The sequence below is a fragment of the Schistocerca gregaria genome, chromosome 8 (assembly GCF_023897955.1).
Source record: "Schistocerca gregaria isolate iqSchGreg1 chromosome 8, iqSchGreg1.2, whole genome shotgun sequence".
NCBI classification, from domain to species: domain Eukaryota; kingdom Metazoa; phylum Arthropoda; class Insecta; order Orthoptera; family Acrididae; genus Schistocerca; species Schistocerca gregaria.
In genome coordinates, this window is record NC_064927.1 from 380,190,288 (window position 1) to 380,207,416 (window position 17,129).

At 44.0% G+C, this 17,129-nt stretch overlaps 1 protein-coding gene across 1 annotated transcript in view; it reads right to left on the reverse strand.

Annotated features, from left to right (window-relative positions):
- Positions 1 to 17,129, reverse strand: part of LOC126284619 (complement factor D-like) — a 174,766-nt gene that overhangs the window by 120,059 nt on the left and 37,578 nt on the right. The window contains exon 3 of the mRNA XM_049983688.1: positions 8,182 to 8,229. Coding sequence (XP_049839645.1) covers positions 8,182 to 8,229 — 48 coding nt within the window. The remainder of the gene's footprint in view (positions 1 to 8,181; positions 8,230 to 17,129) is intronic.

Sequence of the window (17,129 nt, forward strand, 5' to 3'; positions counted from 1 at the left end):
TAGAGGTTGGAACGACAGTGGAAATGAAATGGCAGGCGCAACTGAAGCCCTGGGTAGAAGGCCCACACTGGTGTGGTGGTCCATCTCCATACAGGAAGTGCCAAGATAGACAGTCTGGACACCTGAGCGTAAAGACACAATACGAAGCCCGCCGGCCGCTGTGGTAGTGGGGCAGAAAGGATAACCGGATAATACTTCCGAACTCTAGAAATCTTGGGCGCAGCTGAGAAGAACGAAGACATGTCACCTCGGAAATCACACAGGCTGGGTTATTGGGTTATTTCCAAGCATTTTTACTCAGAAGCGTACCATTGTACGAGTATAGGTATTTCTTCGCAAACTATCCGCACTGGACGACAAAATACTAAAATATGGTTGGTGGGCGTACGGAAGAATCTGTAGAGAGGGAGAGTATTCCGTGGTTTCGGGAATATGATTCGTTTTCGGAATTACGAGGGTGGTGAGCCGAACCTTGCTGGGAAGCCAGCGATGGAGAGACGTGGTCTTCTGTTGTGAGCGCCCGTGTGTGACGGTCGCTCGGTATCAGCTTTGTTGGTACAGACGGACTTGCTGTCTCTGTTCTCAGAAGAGTTTATAGTTAGAACAGTTAGGCACTGTACTGTTGCGAACCTGTACGATTCTGGACTTCACCTCCGGGACGGAAGTCGTCGTTGAGTTCGCAGTGTTCAGTAATTGAGAGCACTTCCTCTGCCTATACTTACTTTGAGACGTTATCTGAACTCCGTCCTTGTGGCTGGGAGTTCCCGTTTTTCGTCTGTAGAACACAGAGAGGAGAAGACAGTATTAGAGTATGTTAGTAAGAGGACCACCTTCTGCCGTCCTAGTGTTTGAAAGAGTTTATTTGTGGCTGGAGTTTTTCCATTGTCGCAGACGAGTACGAGAATCATCACTTCGACGCAGCGGACGCAGTACATACGGTGATATCGCAAATTGCTTCGGCTTATTAGGGCTATAAAGCTAAACAGCTGTGATCAAGTTAGTTTATTTCCACTGAGGTTCCCCACCACCGCAGATCATCTTTTAAAGTAGTGTCTTCTAGTGTTTGGTACGTAGATGATGTCAGTCATTCCGCGTTATTGATATTAGACCACGCAGTCGTAATGAGATGCAGAGTTGTGCAAATGATACTAATTTTAGTTAGGAAATACAGACAATTGTACTTAAAGGGTTGATTTTAATCTATAATAAATATATATTGACCAACAACGTTTATCATTTAGTAGTATTAATTGCCTTCATCATACTTTTATGTTTAGATTGTAATTTATATATAAAAACAGAATGAAGAGATCCTAAGATCTGCTTCAAGGGATAGTCAAACAGGGCCAAATCATCATTTAAGCGTTTATTATTTTCCGTTGCGCACATTTATTTTACACTCGCCTGGAGTGGCATCTTGAATAATGGAATGTAGTATGGCGGTATTATATTAAGAAATGAGACACTAAAAGTAGTAGACGAGATTAGAACTTGGGTAACAAAATAAGTGATGACAACCGAAGCAGAGAGAATGTAAGACGTAATCCGGCATTTCAGGAAAAGCGTTTGGGAGAAGAAAACTTTTTTGGATCTAGTAAGCATAAATTTTGACATTAGTAAGTTTTTTGTGGAAGAATTTGTCTGGAGTGTAACCTCGAAAGAAAATGAAATCTATATATAAGCAGTTCAGACCTAAAGAAAATAGAAGCTTTTGAAATGTGCAGATCTGATAAACAATGAAGAGGTATTGAATCGTAATGATCAGAGAAGAATGTTACGCCACAGCTTGGCTAAAAGAAGGGAGCGGTTGATAGACGGTCTCAACGAATCGTCGATTTGGTAGCGTTGGGAAATCTGCGGGTGGAAATTGAAGAGAGAGGCCAAAGCTGAATACAGCAAGCAGACTCAAATGGATGTAGAGTGCAGCAGCTATGTAGATACAAAGAAGATTGCTCAGGATAGATTAGCGCGGAAAACTGTTTCAAATTAGCATTCGGGCTGGCCACAATGACAACAGTACGTAAGAAGAGATGTTATTATACGAATTTTTATGTTACATACAAACCAGTCTTCGGAGTGAAGCTCAGAACGATGACAGTACATAAGCAGAGATGTTACTACGCAAATTGTTATTATACATACAAATTACTTTATAAAATCAAAATTTCACTGTATGTAATAATTTTATGAGATATTATTCTTCAAATTGCAACGGCCTTGCCGCAGTGGATACACCGGTTCCTGTGAGATCACCGAAGTTAAGTGCTGTCGGGCGTGGTCGGCACTTGGATGGGTGACAATCCAGGCCGCCATGCGCTGTTGCCACTTTTCGGGGTGCACTCAGCCTCATGATGCCAATTGAGGAGCTACTCGACCAAATAGTAGCGGCTCCAGTGAAGAATACCATCTTACGACCAGGAGAGCGGTGTGCTGACCCCATGCTGCTCCTATCCGCGCCCTCCACCTAGGATGACACGGCGATCGGATGGTACCGGTAGGCCACTCGTGGCCTGAAGGCGGAGTGCTTGATTATTCTTCAAATTAAGGTTGTGCAGTACGGTTCGAAAGTTCTGTTACTCCCTTGTTTCTTGGTCGTCATGATTATTTACACTAATCAGCCACAACATTACGACCAACGACCTACTGTCGATATAAACTCGTCCAGGCGATAGCAGCGTCACATGGCGAGGAAAGACTGCTAGTCAGACACAGGCATGTGCATGTAGCATCTGTGAGCGTGCTGTCCGAATGTACTCGTAGAATGGGGAAGGCGCATGACCTATGTAAGTTTGACCGAGGGAGGCTCGGCACGAGCATTTTGATAACTGCACGATTTGTCGGGTGAGAGTTTTCGACACGTGGCGAAACCAAGGTGCAACCACATCCAGACGCCGTGGGGTTGCGCAGCCATCCCTCGTTACAGATGTATGACGTCTTAGACTTGGGCAGGCTCTTAAAACACGACAGGTGGCGAACTGTGGCAGAACTAACATCAGACTTTAATGGTGGTCAGAGTACAAGTGAGACTGAACACACAGTGCACCGAACACGGGTCTGCATAGCCAACAATGCATGCATGTGCCAATGTTAACACCAAGATATCGGAAACTACGAATGAAATACCAAGTGACCTTCGGCGCTGGACGTTGGCGCAGTGGCAGAGAGTTGCACGGTCTGATGAATCCAGATACCTCCTTCATCGTTCCAATAGGAGGGCGTGAATCCGTCGTTCTCCAAGAGAACAGCACCTTGACACCTGTACTGCAGGACGGAGACAAGCTGGCAGCGGCTCGATTATGCTCTGGGAAACATTCATGTGCCCATCCATGTGTCCAGTGGAGCGCGTGGAAGGCACCTTGACGGCCAAGGAGTATGGTACATTGGTTGCAGACCACGTACACCCCTTCATGACGACAATAGCATATATAAACAAGATAATGTGCCATATCATAAGGCCAGAAGTGTGAGGGCATGGTTTGAGGAACTCAGTGGCGAGTTGCATTGGATGTGCTGGGCCCCCAAATCGCCAGATCTAAATGTGATCGAACACGTCTGGGATGTGATTGAATGTGACGTCAGAGCTCATAACCCCCACCGCAGTGACTTGTGTGTGCAAATGTGGTACCATCTCCCCCCAGCGACTTACCAAGGCCTCACAGTTTCCATGCCACCAAGCGTCGCCGCTGTTATCCGTGCCAAAGCATATACGGTAGGTAGTCATAATAGCCCGGCTGATCAATGTACACTTCATATGACTTTTCTTTCTTTTTAAATGGGGCGCACAAGCACCTACAGTGCTCTGGCAAGGGCATGAGCTCATGACCGTAAGAGCTGTGCAAGAGGAGGTACCGCGATGGCAACAGAAGGTCTTCAGAACCGGATCCATTTGGATAGAAAAAGGAAGGTGACGACAGTAAACATATGCAGCACTGGCGGATTGCCGACCGCTGTGGCCGAGCGCTTCTAGGCGCTTCAATCCGGAACCGCGCTGCTGCTACGATCACAGTTTCGAATCCTGCCTCGGGCATCGACATGTGTGATGTCCTTAGGTTAGTTAGGTATAAGTAGTTCTAAGTCTGGGGACTGATGACCTCAGATGTTAAGTCCCATAGCGCTTAGACGATCCCACAGCGTGGCAAAATTTTCTTCTCAGACGAATGTACAATTTATCGGTCTTGTCGGCCTAGTGGTATATTTTTCTGGAGCAAGTAAAACTCATGTTATTATGAAGAACCATGAACCATGGACCTTGCCGTTGGTGGGGAGGCTTGCGTGCCTCAGCGATATAGATAGCCGTACCGCAGGTGCAACCACAACGGAGGGGTATCTGTTGAGAGGCCAGACAAACCTGTGGTTCCTGAAGAGGGGCAGCAGCCAAATCAGTAGTTGCAGGGGCAACAGTCTGGATGATTGACTGATATGGTCTTGTAACACTAACCAAAAAGGCCTTGCTGTGCTAGTACTGCGGACGGCTGAAAGCAAGGGGAAACTACAGCCGTAATTTTTACTGAGGGCCTGCAGCTTTCCTGTATGGTTAAATAATGATGGCCCCCTCTTGGGTAAAATATTCCGGAGGTAAAATAGTCCCCCATTCGAATCTCCGGGCGGGGCCTACTCAAGAGGACGTCGATATCAACAGAAAGAAAACTGGCATTCTACAGATCGGAGCGTGGAATGTCAGATTCCTTAATGGGACAAATAGGTTAAAAAATTTAAAAAGGGAAATGGATAGGTTAATGTTAGATATAGTGGGAATTAGTGAAGTTCGATGGCAGGAGAAACAAGACTTCTTGTCAGCTGAATACAGGGTTATAAATACACAATCAAATAGAGGAAATGCTGGAGTAGGTTTAATAATGAATAAAAAAAATAGGATTAGGGGTAAGCTACTACAAACAGCATAGTGAACGCATTATTGTGGACAAGATAGACACGAATCCCACGCCTGCTACAGTAGTACAAGTTTATATGCCAACTAGATCTGCAGATGACAAAGAGATTGATGAAATGAATGGTGACATAAAAGAAATTATTCAGATGGTGAAGTGAGACGAAAATTTTATATTCATGAGTGACTGTAATTCGACATTATGAAAAGGAAGAGAAGGAAGTGTAGTGGGTGAATATGGATTGTAGATACTGCCTACAGGGAAATTAGAGAGACCTTTGGAAAAAAGAGAACCTCTTGTATGTATATCAACAGCTCAGATGGAAACCCAGTTCTAAGCAAATAAGGAAAGCAGAGAGGTGGAAGGAGTATATAGAGGGTCTATACAAGGGCAATGTACTTGAGGACAGTATTCTGGAAGAGGATGTAGATGAAGATGGAATGGGAGACATGATACTGCGTGAAGAGTTTGACAGAGCACTGAAAGACCTAAGTCGAAACAAGGCCCTGGGAGTAGACAATATTCCATTAGAACTTGGGAGAGCCAGCCCTCGCAGAACTCTACCACCTCGAGAGCAAGATGTATCAAACAGGCGATATACCATCAGACCTCAAGAAGAATATAATAATTCCAATCCGAAAGAAACCAGGTGTTGACAGATGTGAAAATTACCCAACTATCAGTTTAATAAGTCAAAGCTCCAAAATAATAACGAGAATTCTTTACAAAGGAATGGAAAAACTGGTAGAACCTGACTGCGGGGAAGATCAGTTTGGATTCCGTAGAAATATTGGAACACATGAGGCAATACTGACCCTACGACTTATCATAGATAATAGATTAAGGAAAGGAAAACCTACGTTTCTAGCATTTGTAGACTTAGAGAAAGCTTTTGACAATGTTGACTGGAATACTCTCTTTCAAATTCTGAAGGTGGCAGGGGTAAAAAACAGGGAGCGAAAGGCTATTTACAATTTGTACAGAAACCAGATGGCAGTTTATAAGAGTCGAGGGACATGAAAGGGAAGCAGTGGTTGGGAAGGGAGTGAGACAGGGCTGTAGTCTATCCCCGATGTTATTCAATCTGTATATTGAGCAAGCAGTGAAGGAAACAAAAGAAAAATTGGGAGTAGGTATTAAAGTCCATGGAGAAGAAATAAAAACTTTGAGGTTCGCCGATGACATTGTAATTCTGTTTGAGACAGCAAAGGACTTGGAAGAGCAGTTGAACGGAATGGTCAGTGTCTTGAAAGGAGGATACAAGATGAACATCAACAAAAGCAAAACGAGGATGATGGAGTGTAGTCGAATTAAGTCGGGTGATGCTGAGGGGATTAGATTAGGAAATGAGACACTTAAAGTAGTAAAGGAGTTTTGCTATTTGGGGAGCAAAATAACTGATGATGGTCAAAGTAGAGAGGTTATAAAATGTAGACTGGCAATGGCAAGGAAAGCGTTTCTGAAGAAGAAAAATTTATTAACATCGAGTATAGACTTAAGAGTCAGGAAGTCGTTTCTGAAGTATCTGTGTCGAGTGTAGCCATGTATGGAAGTGAAACATGGACGATAAACAGTCTGGACAAGAAGAGAATAGAAGCTTTCGAAATGTGGTGCTACAGAAGAATGGTGAATATTAGATGGGTAGATCATAGAACTAATGAGAAGCTATTGAACAGAATTGGGGAGAAGAGAAATTTGTGGCACAACTTGACTTGAAGAAGGGATCGCTTGGTAGGACATGTTCTGAGGCATCAAGGGTTCACCAATTTAGTATTGGAGGGCAGCGTGGAGGGTAAAAAACATAGAGGGAGACCAAGAGATGAATACACTAAGCAGATTCAGAAGGATGTAGGTTACAGTAGGTACTGGGAGATGAAGAAGCTTGCACAGGATAGAGTAGCATGGAGAGCTGCATCATACCAGTCTATGGACTTAAGACCACAACAACAACAACACGAAGAGTTAGAGAATAATCCCCCACTCGTTATGATCTGTGGTGCAATGCCCAGTTGGCATCTCATAGGGCCATATTTCTTTGAAGGTGCAGTGAAATATCATTCTTACTTGTAAATGTTGCTGAATGTTTCATTCCAGAGCTCCTGAGACAAAACGTTGTTGGTGACAGTTGGCTTCAATATGATGGGGCTCCTACCCATTACGCTCTCTGTGATCGGAAATTCTTGGATGAAGTGTTACCCCATAGGTGGATAGGGAGAGGATCAGTGCATCTCCCAGAGCCGATCGAGTGGCCTCCGAGGAGTCCTTATCTGACATCATGCAGCAATTCCCTGTAGGGAATAATTTAAGCAGCGTGTCAGGAAACAACGATACCAACCAATTGATGACGTGAAGCAAGCTGTTAGTGGGGCGTTCAAGGAAATCACAGTGCCAATGCTTCGGAAAATTTCACTCAGGACCTTGCGCCGCATCAGTTGGTGCCATGACGATGATGATGGGCATACTGATGTTCTTGATCATTATACAAGCTGGAACCTAAAGAATGAAGCGGTTCTATGCGCTACAGTCTGGAGCCGCGCGACCGCTGCGGTGCAGGATCGAATCCTGCCTCGGTCATGGATGTGTGTGGTGTCCTTAGGTTAGTTAGGTTTCAGTAGTTCTATGTTCTAGGGGACTGATGACCTGAGATGTTAAGTCCCATAGTGCTCAGGGCCATTTGAACCATTTTTTTTATCATACATATGCCATGACAAGTTCGAAATAAGAAAATAAATAATTAAATATCATGACCAGAAAAAAGGAGGGTGATAGGACTTCGGGCCAGACTGTACATTTATGTCTTATTCATTGAATGTTTTCTCTGTCATAGTATCTAAGCAACTTTCCATAAAGTTATAACAGTAACTAAATAAAAAATGCGTGTATAGTGTGTCAAACTTCTTTCGAATGTTTCAAGATACAGCGTTTATCCCAGCTGCCTAAGTCTATCATTTAAGGTTCAAAATGGTTCAAATGGCTCTGAGCACTATGGGACTTAACTTCTGAGGTCATCAGTCCCCTAGAACTTAGAACTACTTAAACCTAACTAACCTAAGGACATCACACACATCCATGCCCGAAGCAAGATTTGAATCTGCGACCGTAGGCAGGATTCGAACCTGCTACCGCAACAGTTGCGCGGCTCCAGACTGTAGCGCCTAGAACCGCTTGACCACTCCGGCCGGCTATCGTTTAAGGAATATCAATTTAATTCTGATTAAAATCATGCCAAACGTGATACATTTTTCACTAAAAACGAAATTTAGTTTGTTATAAAGATGATTCAGATACTTACCTCGCACGCTAATCGACATTCGCCTACATTCCACAGGTTTGGTGAGACCTGAAAATGAAACGCCATTCGTTCAGTGTTTTGCCAAATGTTATTTAAGATCATCTTTCCAACTGTATTTTGGTATAAAGACATCCGGTATTCGCAGACTGACAGAATACTGCACAAATTTGTATCATTATTAGCCACTACAAAAATTATCCTACTGTCACGAGGAGCGATGCTTTAGATTCATTATCGCTAGCTTCGTTCACCGTTAAGAAGCAGACTCTGATTGCTTGCATTTAAAGATGAATTAGTATAAAACGTGTCATTCCTGAAGCTGGTTGTCTCAAATACAATATGTGCTTACTGCATTATTCGACATTAAAATTACAACACCAGAATGTTTAGCAAATAACAGAACTTTACCCGCTGTGCAAATCTCTGTGTCTATGAACTGAAGTCGCTTGATAGCGTCCGTCTGTACATGCAGACTTATCTCAAGAACTGCGGCAGGAACTTTCATCCAGTTTTGAATAATAGTTACACTGGTTTGCGAAGACAATTTTTATATATAATTCAAAAAATACACAGATGGAAAAAAGAATCACAACACCAAAAAATACACTACTGGCCATTAAAATTGCTACAACACGAGGATGACGTGCTACAGACGCGAAATTTAACCGACAGGAAGAAGATGCTGTGATATGCAAGTGATTAGCTTTTCAGAGAATTCACACTAGGTTGGCGCCAGTTTCGACACCTACAACGTGCTGACATCAGGAAATATTCCAACCGATTTCTCATACACAAACAGCAGTTGACCGGCGGTGCCTCATGAAACGTTGTTGTGATGCAGAATGAGATTTTCACTCTGCAGCTGAGTGTGCTCTGATATGAAACTTCCTGGCAGATTAAAACTGTGTGCCCGACCGAGACTCGAACTCGGGACCTTTGCCTTTCGCGGGCAAGTGCTCTACCATCTGAGCTACCGAAGCACGACTCACGCCCGGTACTCACAGCTTTAAGCTCTCGGTCGGGCACACAGTTTTAATCTGCCAGGAAGTTTCATATCAGCGCACACTCCGCTGCAGAGTGAAAATTTCATTCTGGAAACATCCCCCAGGCTGTGGCTAAGCCATGTCTCCGCAATATCCTTTCTTTCAGGAGTGCTAGTTCTGCAAGTTTCGCAGGAGACCTTCTGTAAAGTTTGGAAGGTAGGAGACGGATACTGGCAGAAGTAAAGCTGTGATTACCGGGCGTGAGTCGTGCTTCGGTAGCTCAGATGGTAGAGCACTTGCCTGCCAAATGCGAAGGTCCCGAGTTCAAGTCTCGGTCGGGCACACAGTTTTAATCTGCCAGGAAGTTGATGTGATGCCTCGTGTAAGGGGGAGAAATGCGTAGCATCACTTTTCCGATTTTGATAAAGGTCGAATTGTAGCCTTTCACGATTGCGGTTTATCGTATCACGACATTGCTGCTCGCGTTGGTCGAGATCCAATGGCTCTTAGCAGAATATAGAATCGGTGGGTTCAGGAGGGTAATACGGAACGCCGTGCTGGATCCCAAAGGCCTCGTGTCACTAGCACTCGAGATGACAGGCATCTTATCCGCATGGCCGTAACGGATCGTGCGGCCATATCACGATACCTGAGTCAACAGATGGGAACGTTTTCAAGACAACAACCATCTGCACTACACGTTCGACGACGTTTGCAGCAGCATGGACGATCAGCTCGGAGACCATGGCTGCGGTTACCCTTAACGCTGCGTGATAGACAGTAGCGCTGCGATGGTGTACTGAACGACGAACGTGGGTGCACGAAAGGCAACACGTCATTTTTTCGGATGAATGCAGGTTCTGTTTACAGCATCATGATGGTCGCATCCGTGTTTGGCAATATCGCGGTGAACGCACATTGGAAGCATGTATTCGTCATCGCCATACTGGCATATCACCCTGCGTCATGGTATGGGGTGCCATTGGTTACACGCCTTGGTCACCTCTTGTTCACACTGACGGCACTTTGAACAGTGGACGTTACATTTCAGATGTGTTACGACCTGTGGCTTTACCCTTCATTCGATCCCTGCGAAGGCCTACATTTCAGCAAGATAATGCACGACGGCATGGTGCAGGTCCTGTACGTACCTTTCTGGATACAGAAAATGTTCGAATGCTGCCCTGGCCAGCACATTCTCCAGATCTCTCACCAACTGAAAACATCTGGTCAATGGTGGCCGAGCAACTGGCTCGTCACAATACGCCAGTCACTACTCTTGATGAACTGTGTTATCGTGTTTAAGCTGCATGGGCAGCTGTATCTGTACACGCCATCCAAGCTCTGTTTGACTCAATGCCCAGTCGTATCAAGGCCGTTATTACAGCCGGAGGTGGTTGTTCTGGGTATTGTTTTCTCAGGATCTATGCACCCAAATTGCGTGAAAATGTAATAACTTGTCGGTTCTAGTATAATATATTTGTCCAGTGAATACCCGTTTATCATCTGCATTTCTGCTTGGTGTAGCAATTTTGATGGCCAGTAGTGTACTTAATGTAGTGTAATGAAATTTCGGTAATACACTTCTCTAGGTAAATATTTAAGTGATTAACATTGCATGATCAGAGACTAATGTAAGTGAGAGACAAACTATTACAAATGTGAAATTCTGGTGCATTAATAGCCGATGTAACCGCCAGAACGTTGAATGCAAACACTGAGATGTGTGTGGATTGTGTTGTACAGCTGCCTGATATCAGTTTGCTCTATGGAGTTCCATGCCTGTTGCACTTGGTCCGTCAGTACAGGTTGTTGACGACGCCGGAGTTGTCGTCCGATGATGTCTCATACGTCACCATTAGAGACAGATGTGGTGATGGAGCAGGCCAAGGCAACATTTCGGCACTCTGTAGAGCATGTAGCGGCATGTGGGTGAGCGTTGTCCTGTTGGAAAACAGGAATGCTGATCATGAATGGCAACAGAGCAGGACGTATCACCAGACTGACGTACCAATTTGCAGTCACGTTGCGTCGGATAATAAGGAGAGTGTTCCTGGTGCGATATGAGTCCGCACCCCGGACCATAACTCTATTCGTACTTAAACCGTGTCTATCACACAGGCAGGCTGATTGCAGGTCCATCCCTGGCATCTAGGCAGAACCAGCTTTCTTCAGAAAACACAACAGACCTCCACCTTGCCCTCCAATGAGCTCTCGCTTGACATTACTGAAGTCGTAAATAGTGTTGGTTTTGGGCCAGTGAAATGCATTTTACAGGACGTCTGGCTCGGAGATGTCATTGAAGTAACTAATTTGTGACAGTTTGTTGTGTCACTTTTGGGCCAACTGCTGCTGAAATTGTTGATGCACATGCAGTACGATGCGCTACAGCCATACGCCGATCACTGTGGTCTTCTCTCTCGGTAGTGTCACGTGGCCGTTCAGACCACGGTCTTCTTCCGAACGTCTCGTGAGCGCCGTTGCCAGCAATAATGTACAGAGGCTACATTCCGACAAAGTATCTCTGTAGTATCGCAGAAGGTACATTCAGCTTCTTGTATCCCTATTACATGACCTTGTTTAAACTCAGGTGTTGATAATGGCGTTTTTATCACTCGAAAGTCGTTCTTGACTAATATCAACTTATCACGTTCAATTCCAAAGGTAACTAACGCTCGCGACCGTTACAGCGTGTATTGAGCTACTAGCACCACTGTTATTCCTTATTCTAACGGCGCGAAATTTGAATAGACATGTAAGGTGTCAGGCAAATCCAACACCTTACATGAAAACCCTGACATAATAAGCAAATCTACTAGTATGTCACATAGCTCCGAATAAATCGTGACATTAAATTAACCAAAGTAATACGAGTAACGAGTGAGCAAATTGAATACCACAGACTAACACAAGAATGCCTAAATGCATGTCGTACCTTCCCACCGTGAGGCAGACGCAGTTCCGAGGGGAGAAACGAGGACAGAAGCCGAGAGCAGAACCGTGTTAAGCTAGAAAAGGGAGGGGCTGGGCACCCACGCCGCGAGCCTACCTGTACAACTATACAACCCGCACGTTTTAGCGTGAGGCTTTTTCGCGTCTCAGGTATGTCAAGGACAACCCCCAGCCCATGTTAAAAGCTAGAGCCCTCCAGAAAAGCAGTATAGATCTTACGATAACACAAAAAGGGCCACTACCACCCGCAAGTTTTAGCGTGAGACTTTTTCGCGTGTCTGTTACATTAGGACAATCACTCCCCAGCCCATGTTAAAAGATAGAGCCCTCCAGAAGAGCAGTATAGATCTTACGATAACGCTAAAAGGACCACACTAGCTGCAGGTTTTAGCGTGAGACTTTTTAACGTCTCCGTTACGTTGCAAACTTTAAAAACATTGCCCCACCACGATAGACAGAATTTTTGTAGGCGGAGCTTAAGGTTAACATTGAGACCCTGATTGGTCAGATGAAAACACAGCCAGATAGTTTTTTTAAGCTAACTTCCGTAAATTGTAGTAAGGAGAAGTTAGAGGAGAGTTAGTTCCGAGACGGCGGGCTGGATAGCTGCTGCGCCGGCCGCTGCCGCCCTGACGCTGCTTAGACACCGACAAGGTAATGAACGCACGCGATGCCGCATTTTTGAGCGCATAAGGCTTCACTCAGAACTGCAGAAGTCTCATCTGTTACACCCCCTTTTTGCGTAATACCAGTGTCGATCGTTAATTAAAACTCATGGTGTTCACATTTGCCACTTGAAGTAAAGATCTGAAACGCGATGATTTTTCTATTTTATAGTTATTGAGAAGCCACATCAGCCACTGTAATTTACGACAAGTTAGATAAGTAATTGAAGATAATTGAGGGTCACTGTAGACCATTTTGATAGTTTTCTCTTTTGTGAAACTTAAATTAAACCTAGATTATAGATGTGATATGGCATAGGTCATCCTTCGATCGATTGTAGAACTTGGAAACCCATTCAGGGAATATTCGTTCACATTTTTGTTGAACGCAGTTGGTTTTTACCATCCTGTATTAAAACATTTCCTTTTATCAATAGTGCAATTTATAAACGATTTTTTTTGTGTGAGTAGAATAAAATTAACTTAACTGCTTTTTCGACGTTATTTTACCAGCTAACTAAAAATAGGAAAGCCTTGAACCCTTTCCACTAAATTTAGTTAGTATTAAGATTTGTTTACAGGGCGTGCAGTGGAACTGACGCTGAGATCATTTAGTATTTGGTTATATCATCGCTAGTCTCACTGAACTCTTCTGAATTCTACAAGTCATGTGTGGTCTGGCGTCTCCTTACCAGCAACAGGTCCCAGGTTCAAACTAGTTAATTCCCTAAAAAACACGCTCAGTGCGTCGTTGCGCGAAAGTGGTAGGGAGACACGATATAGTACAATCAGACACCACCATGAATGTTTAGAGATATCTCTCAGATGTAGAAACACGCCTATCGACTTTCGTTTGCGTCGCGCAACTCCTTCTTGGTGTTGCGATTTTTTTCAGTCAGTTTATTTCGTACATTTTATCTGAATTTTGATGAATTAAATTTAAGATGAAATTTAAATTTAAGTTGTGATAACGGTGCCATCGACACCTAGTGAACTCTAGACATCTGCAGAGACTGGATAATGCTGCATCGAGGATGCGATTCGCAGCTGGTGAGCTGGTGTTAATGGCAGAGTTTGGAAATCGAAAGGTTGAGCTGTCGAGTACTGACTGGGTCTCAGTTTTTCACTCTGCCTGTTAACCTACTTAACCTAGTATTCACCTCTCAGTAATGTCGAGATACGCATTTCGAAATGTGACAACAGTTTCAGACTGCCAGTTTCTGCTTCCCTGAAATTAGCAATCGTAATTCGCACTCTTAACTCACTGCAAATTCTTCTAACAGGCAGTGAGCTGGTCAGCTTTGAAATGGTAGTATATACAACCAATAACGAAAATATAACCACCTCCTGTCAGGGTATGATGCGATACTTACTGAACCGATGGGCGATTGATAGCTCGCGCCACGTCTCCTAGAACACGATCTTTGGCGTGAAGGGCTGGTTCTATCACCCGTGTGAGGTCCCGATCACGTGCTCAGAAACGAAAGTTGGCCAACAAGATCTCGAAACGGGGGGGGGGGGGGGGGGGGGGGGGGGGAGGTTGTCGTCTTGCACGCATTCCTAGCGGCTCCAAGCTTTTCCACTACTGGTCACCGTACAGCGGCTTTGGTTGCTTGGTTGCTCGGTGAATTACTTTTAGTGCCTTGCTTTGATGCCAAGACCGCGTGGCATTCGTAAAGACTGATCTTACTCCCCGCTGTGAGCTTGACAATTGTGACTGGTTAGCTTCCTGCTTGTGTTTCTGCCTTGCTGTTTCTATATCGGACTCGGTTCAGCCTCCTGTTGTTGTTTCCTGTTCCTGTGTCTGCCAAGGTGACCTCAGAAGTGTGTTGATCGTATGAAAACATAATAACTTCAGTTTGATAATTGTCATACACTTGCAATTTGATTGTGTGTTTTAAATTATTGCGGTTTTGTAAATTTTTATTATGTTCGTTGTGTCATTACCCGTGACGTTCTATTTTTTCCCCCTGGTATGTGTGCACTAAATTGCCAAGTCGCTTTCTCTAGTTAGTAGGAGGCCGCAAGCTTATGCGTATTAGGGGGCATGTAGTTTGGTGGGCTATATTTCCAAGTCAAGTGTGTGTTTAACGTAGGTAAGGTTCATTAGCCAGCCGTTCGCCTCTTCCTTCCACCTAGGTTTTAAGCCCCGCGTGACGGTTAAGTATTTACCGTTTCCACCTCGCGGCGTGATTTAGAGCTGAATTTCGGTTGTACGCTGAACTTCTTTACAATCAGCTGTAGATGGGGGTGAATGCTTAGGCCAGTTACCTTATTCTCTTTTAGCAACTTATTACAACTGTTTTGTCTACACTGCCAACGTGTAAACTGATGGCTTAAGTTTTTATTCGTTTCGTTTAAAAGTTACTTCTTTGTTCAGCAGACTATCATCGTTACGTTTGTGTCTTGAGGTGTGGCTTAGAAAAAATTAAATGTGGTGAGTGGCGTATCGGGCCTGCCCTAAGTAATTTCGAGTCCGTTCGTCCGGACCACATTGCCCGCTGCGTATTGATTTCATATCAAGGAACTTTAATGGTTTTTCTTTGTTTTTAATGAATTATTTCTTGTATTTTAGTCAGACACATTCTAAACATGTTCATTGGCTGCCCATTTTGAAGACTGTCTTCATATCATGTTGTACTTGCTATGAAACATTGTTATTTGGGGCATTCTTGAGTTTTGTATTTAGTGTTTTATCGATTATCAGAAACTGTTCTTAAATTGTACTATATACTTCCATGGTTTTCTCTTAATATATGAAACTCCTATTGGCCTAATTGGTAAAGTCACTTATCTTGAGGAGTGTTGATAAAATTCTGTTACGAATGAAGTTCAGTTCTTATTTTGCCCTGTCTTTCCTCTGCCAGGCAACCTTATGCCTGAAGTGCATCGCTTAAAATTTGAAATAATAATATAGTTTTAACCAACAGCTTCCCTTCAGTTGTTTGAGAACAGTAACATAGCGTAAACACACATAAATCGGAAATACGTAGTGTTATATTTTTCATGCTACAAGTAAAACGTTTCCCGAAAAACTACTTCAGCAATAGTACGCTGTTTCAGCAGCGCAGCAGACGAATCATCTTTCAACTTTCTGCCTTCCTTGGAACAAACCTGGATGTGGACACGGATGTGGCACGGCGAAGAAGTATGCCATAAAGAGTCCTCGACAAATAATTGCGGCAGTGAGTCTCAACAATGCATCGCACATCGTCTTAAACTTCACAAAAGGAGTGCTGAAACGCGAGCTAAAGATGTACACCATGCATATTTCTTCTTTTTTTTCTCTTTTATTTGTGTCACATCAGCCATCCTCCTATGCAAACTGAATCACTAACATAAACATACAGTCATAATTCACATACCATATTTATATTGGTTGTGGACATATTACTCACATCACGACGTGCCCCCATCATTATCATGAAACTTCACTACAAACGCATGTTCTGTATGGAACACAACTTTTGTGCCTCCAGACAGCTTTCCTGCCGTGAGCTGCTTACATTATGTACGTTACATGAAAGTGGTGATATTCAGTCACTTAACGTTATTCTCTGAAATTTATTCATAGCCCTACTCAGTGCTCAGTAAACAAAATACGGTACGCCACCCAAATCACCTGGTCGTAGGTACTCAGTGCTATCTGTGCGAAGCCGGGCTGTGTCGCTAGTGCAAAATAATAGGAAGAAAAAAGATGATTAAATATGTACGTGATTTGGGGGTGTATACGATGTCAAGTTTGATACACAAATCTGCCACCTCTGGCCGGAACAACGATTCTAACCCGACCGGGCATCGAGTTGGACTGAGCTTCGACAACAGATACGTGTACGACATTGCATGCAGTGCATGCAGCTTCGACTCTACGCCAGAGTTCGACAGTCGCAGCGGCCTGTGCGAGGTGGCATTCAAGACTGCCGCCAACCTAGAACCAAATTTTTCCAAAGTGCTAGTTTTCTGAATAATGTGCTGGACGCGACAACAGCCGAATAAACTCTGTACCGAGGCAGGTCAAGAAGACACGAACAGTATGCGGTTTGTCGTTGTCTCGTTGAAAGATAAGCTTTCTGAAACCTCGAAGATAGAGAATAACCACCAGCCTTAACATGTCATAAATTTAATGGATGCTGTTGAAATTATAGACTGGGTCAACCAGCGGTAATAGTGTTGTGTACCTAAACTATCACGTAAGGTGTAGGGCCAGTATGAAAAAGATGAATACAATCTGGCAACGTTAGTTCTCTTCGGAGCCTACTCACATGGACAGATCCACCGCGATGTTGTACAGACAACCAGAACTTAGCTGAAAAGACGATATAACGTCACTCCTGAGTTCAGTTGGCGA